At 24.8% G+C, this 11,367-nt stretch overlaps 1 protein-coding gene across 1 annotated transcript in view; it reads right to left on the bottom strand.

Annotated features, from left to right (window-relative positions):
- Nucleotides 1-11,367, bottom strand: part of LOC117172367 — a 504,467-nt gene that overhangs the window by 82,805 nt on the left and 410,295 nt on the right. Inside the window, exon 13 of the mRNA XM_033360222.1 lies at nt 732-920. Within this exon, the coding sequence (XP_033216113.1) occupies nt 732-920 (189 nt within the window). The remainder of the gene's footprint in view (nt 1-731; nt 921-11,367) is intronic.

Genomic DNA, 11,367 nt, shown 5'->3' with positions numbered 1-11,367 from the left:
TTTGAAGAAGACTGTTTTCCAGGGCATTCAATAGAAAATTCAAGAAATTCAAATGTTTTTCAAAAACACAATTTTAAGAAAAAAATTTAACCAGATACTTCTTAGAAAATTTTCAAAATATAATTTTTCAAAATATTTCACAGACAATTCTAGAATTGGAACAATTTTCAGAGAATACAATTTTCCAAGATGTTTCACACAAAATTAAAGAAAATAAACTATTTTTCCAGAATAAAATTTCAGGAGTACAATTTACTTGAATATATATTCGAAAATTAAAAAATTCAATTTTTCGGGATATTTTCTCCTAAATTCGAGTAATACAAACATTTTCGAAGCGTTTTATGTGAAAATTCCCAGAATGCGATTTTCCGGGATATTTTTTTTATTATTCTTAGAATACCATTTTCCAGGAAATGCTGAATTATCAGAAAAACTTTTACGAGAGGCTACAGAAAGCAAAAATGTTAATGAAGCGAGCTGTGAAAAGATAAATATTAATTTTTAGTATAATTGCAATAAATATAAAATATAGTATAATAATTATAACAGTAAATCTAAAAAGATGATAAAGAAAATCTACAGCTACAAAAGCCAAAGACCCGATCGCCAGCACTAATACCGATCACCAGCATCCACCTAAGCTTAAAAATTAAAAGTTTCTATGTTAAAATCCTAAAAAAAAAATTCATTTTGAAAAAAAAAATTAGAAAGCGGGAAATTCTTAGGACCTGAGCCTCAATTTCCATGTGACAATTCTCCATTGCTTTGCATAAGGTGGCACTTTGCCGTCGCAGCTGGATCAGTAAAAGGACCAATTCCTCGTGAGTTCGTCCCAAAAGTTCTCCAGCTGATACCTGGACTAGACTTCCGCTTCCGGTCGATTTTCCTCTTCCGGATCTCCTCGAATTTATGTTGTTCTGTTGCATGCAAATTTTTATAAAAAAAAAATCAAAAGCACATCAAGAAATCTATGAAAAATGTCTATTCTATCATTTATAAATAAATTTGGTATTTTTATGGGGTTTCAGAAAAAACGAATATTCATATCACCGATTTTTTTTATCTTAGACAACTCTTAAGGCATACAAAAATTAAAATACTTCTCAGATATTTTCCTACAATTGTTTTGTTTTTTGTTTTAAAGAGTCATCAAATCTTTAATTTTTAATATTTTCTTCTTAAAAAATTAACGCTTTTGCAATAAATTGTAGGACTTGGCCTGCTTTTTATTAAATGATTCAAAACTATTTACTTTTATTTAAGTCTTCATGCTTAATTTTTATGTTTACACATTTTTATTATTATTCAAAATTATTAATCAAATTATTTTTCAGGAAAACATTACCGTAAATTCTCGTAAAATAAAATTCCTGACACTACAAAATTTGCTGAAAAAGAAAATGACTGAAAATATAAAATTCTTGAATTGAAAAATTCCTAACTCTGTGTAACCGAATTTGGAAATAACAAAAATAAAATTCCCACTTTAGGAAAAATCCCAATTTATAATATTTCCAAAATGTATATGATATAAAAATGTTTTTAATGATAAATAAATAATAAATATAATACAAATATATTTTCCTCTAATATAAGTATTTTATTTACTACCTTTTATTGTATTTCCGAAAAATAAAATTTCCAAGAGAAACTAATAAACAGACAATAATAAAATATTTTTGTGGATGAAAAATTGTTTTTTAATGTTGAAATAGGAAAATAGAAAAGACAATAGAACATTATCAAATATAAACTATAAAAAAATATATTTTTATAAATCATACATATTCATTACAAATAAAATAATGAAATATTTGGATAGAAAATTTTTTTATGGAAATTCCGGAATTGCACAAATTGAAAAATTTCCGAATAATAAAATATCTGATTAATGAAATTCCCGAATGAAAAAAACTAAAAAAACTATTTTTATAAATCATATTTATTCATTACAAACAAAATAATGAAAATTTTGATAGAAATTTTGTTTTCATTGAAATTCCGGAATTGGGCAAATTGAAAGATTTCCGAATAATAAAATTTCTGAACAATGAAATTCGCGAATAACAAATTTTAAAAATTGAAAACTTCACAGACTAAAAAAATCCCGATTAGTAAAATTCCTGAATTGAGAAATTCCCAAATAAAAAATTCTGTAATTGGACAAATTGAAAAATTTGCGAATAAAAAATTCTTGAATAATAAAATTTCTGAATAATGAAATTCACGAATAAAAAAAGTCCTAAAATGGAAAATTCCCAGAATAAAAAAATTCCAGAGTAATAAAATTCTCGAATAATAAAATTCCCGATTAATAAAATTCCCGTATAATAAAATGTCCGAATAATAACATTTTTAAATAATGAAATTCCCGGATAATAAAATTTCCGAATAATAACATTCCATTCTCAAATTGAAAAATTTCCGGGTTGAAAAATTCCAAATAATGAAATTCCCGAACTGAGAAAATTTTCTAATTAAAAAATTCACGAAATAGAAAATCCCCGAATTGAAAAACTCACAAATAATAAAATTCAAGAATTGGAACAATATCCGAATTGAAAAATTCTCGAATAATAAAATTTCCGACTTGAAAAATAACCAAATTAAAAAATTCCCAAATAATAAAATTCTTGACAGAATATTGTCGAATTATAAAATACGAGAACAAGAAAATCCCCAAATTATGAAATTCCCGAATCAATTTTTTTTATTTATAAAATAATTAAATTATTTCAATTAAAATTATATTAAAATTAATTATTTCATTCATAAAAATTTAATTGTTTATATTCGGGAATTTTATGATACGGGAATTCTCCATATTCGAGATTTTTATACATCTGCAATTTTATAGTTTCTGAATTTTGCTACTCGTGAATTTTTCGATTTGGGAATTTGACAGTTTCGAGATCTTTCAGTCCCGCAACTTTTCTAAATATAAGAACTTTTAATTTCGAGAACTTTCTTTTCCGGCAATTTTACAGTGTCAGGTATGTTATTTTTTGGTATATCTTTTAGTCATCTTCAACTTATTATAAAAACCTTCACGGCGAAAAAATCTCGAAAAAAATATTCTTGACACGGAAAAATAAAAAATAAAATATTTGCAATAGAAAATACATACAACTTCCGATATAAGAACGGTTTCGGACGTGGCTTACAGTGACCTTGATCCTAAATCGGGGGAATAAAGGAAACATATAGGGTCGCCTAAAACCATTTGTTGATTTTGGCCGCATGATGCAACCTGATGCAACTAATGCGATAGGAGTGCGGCCCTCGCACTGTTTTTCACACTTAAAATAAAAATGTAACAAGTTCAGATTTAAAAAAAATCGGTGATATAAATGTTTCTCTTTTTTAAATGCAACATGGAGTCTTCTTAATCTGAAACGTGGATATAATCGGTTGGTTTGGACTTTTTTTTAAATACTCCTCAAATTGGTGATTTATGGAAATAAAAATGGAATTTTTTAAAAGTGGAACAATTTTCAAAGAATACAATTTTCCATAAAATTTCACAAAAAATTAAAGAAATACAACAGTTTTCAAAACTATAATTTCAGGAATACAATTTTCCAGGATATTTAACAAAAAACTAAGGAAATGCAACTGTTTTCTTAAAATAAAATTTCAAGAATACAATTTACCGAGTTATTTTTCAAAAATACCATTTTTCGGAAAGTTTCAGAAAAAGCAAAAAAAAAAACGTCTTTTTAAGAATCAAATTTTAGGAGCACAATTTACTCAAATATTTTTCAAAAAATTGAAAAGAAAAAAATTTCGGAATATTGCAGAAGAAAATTTTAGGAGTGGAAAAATTTTCAAAGAATACAATTTTGTAGGATATTTCACAGAATATTACCAAAAAAACAGTTTCCCAAGTATACAATTTACTTGCATTTGTTTGAAAATGCAATTTACCCAAATATTTTTTAGAAAATTATTTTTAAAAAAATTTTGAGATATTTCATAAAAAATGTTACAAGTGGAACCATTACAAAAAAAAGTTTACCAGGATATATTTCACAGGAAAAAAATTAGTTTTAAGAAAACAATTTTCTATCATATTTCGCATGAAATTATAGAAATAAAACCGTTTTTTTAGAATACAATTTTAGGAATACAATATGTCCAATTATTTTTCAATAAATACAATTTTCCGGACAGTTCACAGTAAAACTTAAAAGTGGAAATTTTTAAAATTCAATTTCAAATTTTTCTAATGCAACGAATCCAGATGTTTTTCATAAAATTACAAGGAAATACGACAATTTTCCGAAATTATTCACAGATTATTTAGGAAGTAAAACTATTTACAAAGAATAAAATTTATCCGGATATTTAACAGAAAATTAAAAAATGTTACTGTTTTTTAAAACTACAATTTTAAGAATAAAATTTACGCAGATATTTTTTAGGACCAAAATACCAATTTACGGGATATTTCAAAGAAAATGGTAAAAGTGGAACAATTTAAACAGAATACAATTTTCCAGGATATTTCACAGAAAACAAAAAAATAAACTATTTTTCAAAAATACAATTTTTCGGGATATTTGACAAAAAATTCAAGAAATACAACTGTTTTCCAGGAATACAATGTGAAGAATACAATTTACATAGATATTTTTAAGAGACTTCAAGAAATACCATTTTTCAAGAAATTCTGGATATTTTACAGTAAATTTTAGGAGTGGAAAAATTTATAAATAATAAAATTTTCCAGGATATTTCACAGAAAGTCAAAGAAATGCACATTTTTTTAAGAATACAATTGTAAGAATAAAAATAAAAAAATATCATTTTTCAGGATATTTTGTAGAAAATGATAGAAGTGGAACCATTTTCAAAGAATACAATTTTTCGGGATGTTTCACAGAAAATTAAAAAATGCAACGGTTTTTAAAGAATGAAATTTTGAGAATGCAAATTACAGATATTTTTTAGAAAATTAAAAAAAAAACATATTTTCGGGATAATTCAAAGAAAATTTTAGAATTGGAACAATTTAAAAAGAATACAAATTTTCCAGGATATTTCACGAAAAAAACCTATTTTTAAGAAATACAATTTACCCAGATATTTTTTAGAAAATTAAAAAAATACAAATTTTTGGGATATTTTACAGAAAGTTTTAGAATACAATTTTCCAGGATATTAAAAAAAAACTATTTTTCATGAATTCAGTTTCCCCAGTTATTTTTCAAAACGACAATATTTCGGAATATTTGACAAAAAATTCACGAAATGCAACTATATGCAAGAATACAATGTTAAGAATACAATGTACATAGACATTTTTAAGGGACTTCAAAAAATTCAATTTTTTCGGGAAGTTTCCGGACATTTTACAATAAATTCTAGAAGTGAAACAATTTTTAAATAATAAAATATTTCAGGATACTTCACAGAAAGTCAAAGAAATGCAAATTTTTTTCAAGAATACAATTTTAAGAATAAAAATAAAAATATCATTTTTGAGGATATTTTACAGAAAATTATAGAAGTGGGACAATTTTCAATGAATACAATTTTTCAGAATGTTTCACAGAAAATTAAAAAAAAAGGAATACAATTTTGAGAATGCAATTTACCCAGATATTTTGTTAGAAAATTTTACAAGCGGAACAATTTTCCAGAATATTCCACAGAAAAAAAAACTAGTTTTCAAGAATATAATAATAAAGTTTAGAGTTAAAGTTCGAAACGTTTAAGAAGTGGAAAAATTATCAAAGAATACAATTTTTCGGGATATTTCACAGGAAATTAAAAAAAAATTCCGGTATGATCCACAGATAAATCTGACAGTGGAACAATTAACAAAGAATACAATTTTCCAGAATATTTCACAGAAAATGCAACTGTTTTTGAAGAAGGAGTAGAACAATTTTCAAAGAATACAATTTGCCAGGATATTTAAAAAAAAACTATTTTTCAAGAAAACAATTTACGCAGATATTTTTAGGAAAATTAAAAAAATGTAAGTTTTCCGAATATATTTAATTGAAAAATGGATTTTTTTACGAAGATAGGTAGCGCGTCCCTGCGCGAAGGTTTTCGCGGTCTCTTTGTAAACGATACGAACTTTGTATGTGTTTTATATACATTTAACGTAAGAAAAACCGGGCAAGGGACGATCGTAAAACGCTCAGTAGCGCTATCAAAAATTTCATGTGGGTGCCATTATTGTGGCAGTGCCTCGCCTTTACGATTGTGCTCAGAGCGCTCTTACGTCTTCCGAGCTTATGACGTCAGTTTATAAGACTTCCGGAAAAATGTCCAGAAAGTAGTACAATGTGCCTCTTTAACAACATTTGTTACAGCTCTTTCCTAACTTAATTACAGCCCCCAAGGGCCACAAAAACTTTACTTCCACCATTTTAATTTATCATTCTGTACTTATCTTTATTGTTGTTGCATTGCAAATTTTTCATTTTATTATGCGTATTTATCATTTACATACAACTAGCAATAAAGCAGATAAGTGAGGACCACTCTAATTACAGATTCCGTTACCGACATCTGGAACGTTCCACAGCTGAAGTGGTTCGTGTCTGTGCTAAGTTTCTAGAAGTCCATAACCAATTTTGGGGTATTTTTCAACTCTCACTCCCCCCATAATTTAATTTTGTACCCAAAATAGGAATAATTAACAAAATAGATGAATTTTTTGTTAAGTATTGGAATTTTTTACCAAAAAAGATAAGTTTTTAAGCAAAAATGAAATAGATACATTTTTAATTGAAAAAATTAATTTTGAACAAAAAATAAGAATTTTTTACTAGTTAAATGAACGAAAAACGACGAATTTTCAACAAAAGACAATAATTTTCCCCAAAACAGTTCAATTTCCCACACGACATTATGAATTTTCAACGAAAAAATTAAATTTTTGCCAATTAGCTAATTTTCTAAATAAATAATTTAATTGGATGAATTTTTAACAAAAAAAAACTTAATTTTTCCTACCAAGTATATAACTTTTTAAAATAACTATTTAAATTGTTACTAAATAGTTGAATTTTTAAGTAGAAAAAAAAGAAGATAAGTCTGAAACCAAAAATGAAATAGTTATATTTTACGTTTAAAAAATTAATTTTCATAGGACGAAAAAAAAATTTTTGACCAGTTAAACTTAACCAAAAAAGAAGAATTTTTAACAAAATAGTTGAATTTACAGTAAAAAGGATTATCAATTAATAACCGACATCTGGAACGTTCCACAGCTGAAGTGGTTCGTGTCTGTGCTAAGTTTCTAGAAGTCCATAAACTACGTGACCAATTTTGGGATATTTTTCAACTCTCACTCCCCCCATAATTTAATTTTGTACCCAAAATAGGAATAATTAACAAAATAGACGAATTTTTTGTTAAGCATTGGAATTTTTTACCAAAAAAGATAAGTTTTTAAGCATAAATGAAATAGATACATTTTTAATTGAAAAAATTAATTTTGAACAAAAAATACAAATTTTTTACTAGTTAGATGAACGAAATATGACGAATTTTGTAAAATATGACGAAAAATGTAAATTTGTGCCAAGTAGCTAATTTTCTAAATAAATAATTTAATTGGATGAATTTTTAACAAAAAACTTAATTTTTTCTACCAAGTATTTAACTTTTTCAAATAATTATTTAAATTGTTACTAAATAGTTGAATTTTTAAGTAGAAAAAAAGAAGATAAGTCTGAAACCAAAAATGAAACAGTTACATTTTAGGTTTAAAAAATTAATTTTCATAAGACGAAAAAAAATTTTTTGACCAGTTAAACTTAACCGAAAAAGAAGAATTTAAAAAAAAAGTTGAATTCACAGTAAAAAGGATTATCAATTAAAAAATAAGTTTTCAGTAAAAATGGAATCCATACATGTTTAATTGAAAAAATTAATTTTCAACAAAAAAATTTTTTTAGCAGTTAAAATTAACCATAAAAGACGATTTTTCAAAAAAATACAAGAATTTTCGACAAAACAGTTAAGTTTTCCACCCGACACGGAATTTTCAACAAAAAGTTAGTTTTTTATCAATTAGTTAATTTTTAAAGTAAATAGTTGAATTTTCAAACAAATAGTTACATTTTCGAACTGACCGTACGATTTTTCAACGAAAAAGTTATTTTTCTAACAAGTAGTTAATTTATTTAATAAATAGTTTAATTTTTAACCAAATACTTAAATTTTCTACTAAAATTTCGTAAAAATTAATCTGTTTTGTATGAGGAATTAAATATTTTGCTGAAAATTCGCCTGTTTTTATTAAAAAATCAACTAATTTGTTTAAACTTATACCACTATTTGAAACTTTCATTTTTGGTTTTGTTGAAGAATCATATCTTTTTTTTAATTGAACTATTTTCTTAAAAAGTCACGTTTTTTTTAATAAAAAAATTAAATAGTTTGTTAAAAATGAAACTACTTTGTTAAACATTAATTTTTTTGGTGAAAGATTTATAATTTTATTTGAGAATTAATATTTTTTAATATCTATTTTTTAAATCTTTTTTCGTAAAAATAGCTACTATTTGGTTTACAATTGAACTACTTTGTTAAAATTTCTTTTTTTAGCTTTGGGGTATTGGTAGAAAATTTAGCTTTTTCGATAAATTTTTTATTTAAAAATGCAGTTGATCCATTTTTATTTAAAAATTTATCTTTTATAATTTGGAAAATAAACTGTTTGGTAGAAAATTCAACTATTTTGTTAAATTTTTAACACAAATACGAAATTTAGCAAACAATTTATTAGTTGATATTTTAACTGAATTTTTTTTTAAAATAATAAAGAGTTTAATTTATCCAAAAATCTTATTATTAACTAAACAGTTGAATCCTCAAACAAAACATAAATCTTCCGAGATTTGAAATTTGTCTTTAATTTTATTGAAAAATTAATTCTTCAAAATAAAACTGACCTAACATTTTCCCAGGAATCTAATAAATTTTTATTTTATTTTCATTAAAACATTCAATACTCTTCAAAAGTTTAGTATGTTTTTGAATTGACATTTTGTTTGGATTTTTTAACAATCTTTTTACATGATTTTTTAATCTTTTCAAATATTTAAATCTTTTAGGTATTTTTGAAAATGATTCGAATTTTTTCCAAACTTTTTTTTTTAATTCTGCAAAACTACCAAAATTGCCCTAAAACCCATTTTGATTTTTTTCTAAACATTTTTTGAACATTTCTCTGTAAATATTCTCTTGAAACCTTTGAAAATTCTTGAAAAGATTCTTTTAAGACAGCTAAAACTTCAAAATATCTTTTTTGAAATAATTCAAAGGTTTCCAAAATTTTTTTGAATCCTATAAAATTAAAAGAAATTTATTTTAAATCTTCCAGATTTTTTACCAACATAATTTTAAATCTTTAAAACATAAAATTAATTTTTTAAATAAAATCTAAATCACTTTGAACTTTCCCAGAAATTGTACTGTTGCCTATTAAAAAAATATGCTGAGTGTTTCCAAATTAAAAAAAGTAAAACAATTTTGTTTCAATAAACTAATTTCACAGCTTTAGAGTTTAAAACCCTTTTTTCGTCAAAGCTGTAAAAAAGTTTATGAAGGTCTTAAAGCTGGGCTTTTGGATCCACTCGGAATTTATCTTTTTGTCTTTTTTTGTACTTTTTGTATTCCATTTTTTGTTACAAGGTGACGTAAGCATGTACGTAAGCTTTACACTTGAGATGTTTTCAGAGGTCTTGTATCTTTTTGAACAACCTGTCCTAAACACATACGAAGAAGCATTCAAGTTTTCCCCTTCAAATAACGTGACTTCCGGAGAATCATCTCAAATGTTTCGAATTTATTAAAAAAAGTCCAATAAATTTATTTATTAGATTTTAGTTGAAATTTCAACAAAATATTTTAATTTTTCAGCCAAAAGAAGCATTTTTTAACAGATAGTTGAATTTTCAACACGAAAAGTAAAATTTTAGACAAAAAAGTTCATTTTTAGCCATGAAGGATAAATTTAACAAAATAGTTGAATTTTTAATATAAAATTTTTCTTTTTTTAAAAAAGCTGAATGTGTACCCTGAAAAATTATTCAATGCGATATTCGAGACGAGACTCGAGAAAAGATTCAAGGCAAAATTCAAGAACAGGTTCAAGACGAGTTTCAAGAAGAAATTCGAGACACGATTCGAGACAAAACTCGAGACAAGGCTCAAGATTTGAGGCAATATCCAAGATTAGATTCGAGTCGATACACGAGACGAGATTCAAGACAAGATTTAAGACAAGATTCGAGGCAATATTTAAGATAAGGTTCGAAAAGAGATTCGAGGCTAGACTTTGGCTGGAAAAATAAAGAAAATTTTGCATTGCCTTTTTGATTTTTAAATCCAGACAAAAAAACATGATTGTCACAAAATAGTTAGCTTTTCAATAAATTTTTCTTAACAGCTCAATTTTTAACAAAAAAGATAAGATTTCTATCAAAACAGTTGAAATTTTGATTAAAAAATGAATTTAACAAAATAGTTGAATTTTTGAATAACTGGCTGAATTTTTAAACTAAAAAAATTAATGTATTAACCAAGAATATTCATTTTTGCACCAAAAGACGATTTTTAAACAAAATGGAGACATTTTTAACCGAACAGTTCAATTTTGTAACGAAAAAGGTAAATTTTTTAGGAGATCATTTTTAGCCAAAAGAGGAATTTTATACGCAAACGGTCGAATTTTCAACAAAAAAGTTGATTTTTCGATCCAAAAATGTGACTTTTAAAAATTAGTGGAATTTTCAACAGCTGAATTTTTAACCTAAAAAGATTGATTTTCTATCAAAACACTATTTTACAATAAACTGTAGAAATTTTCAATCAAATAGTTAAATTTTGTAACAGAAAAGATTGTTTTTTTAAAAAGATACTTAAATTTTCAACCTGAAAAGTTGAATTTTAGACAAGAAAGATCATTTTCAGCCAAGAAGGTTGAATTTTCCATCCAAAAGGAAAAATCGTCAACAATTTAATTTTCAATTAAAAATATTAATTTTTAACAAAAAATGAAATAGGTATAATTTTAAATTTAAAACATTAGTTTCAAACATTAATAAAACGGATTTTCAACTAAATAAATTATTTTATCGAAAAAATGGATTTTAAAGTAAATAGTTCGATTTCAAACTTAAAATAATAAATTAAAAAAATTTAATGATTTTCATTAAAATAGTTCTATTTGTAACTAAAGGGCGAATCTTCAACAACAAAAAATGCTAAAATGCGTTTTTTACCTAAAGAATGGTCATTTTTCTTCAAAAATGTTAGCTTTAGAAAAAAAATTTTCTGATTTTAAACAATTTTTTGAATTAAAAAAAAATTTTACTGTCAAACTTTGCATCT

The sequence above is a fragment of the Belonocnema kinseyi genome, chromosome 5, assembly GCF_010883055.1.
Source record: "Belonocnema kinseyi isolate 2016_QV_RU_SX_M_011 chromosome 5, B_treatae_v1, whole genome shotgun sequence".
NCBI classification, from domain to species: Eukaryota; Metazoa; Arthropoda; class Insecta; order Hymenoptera; family Cynipidae; genus Belonocnema; species Belonocnema kinseyi.
This window is presented reverse-complemented; position numbering and strand designations above follow the sequence as displayed.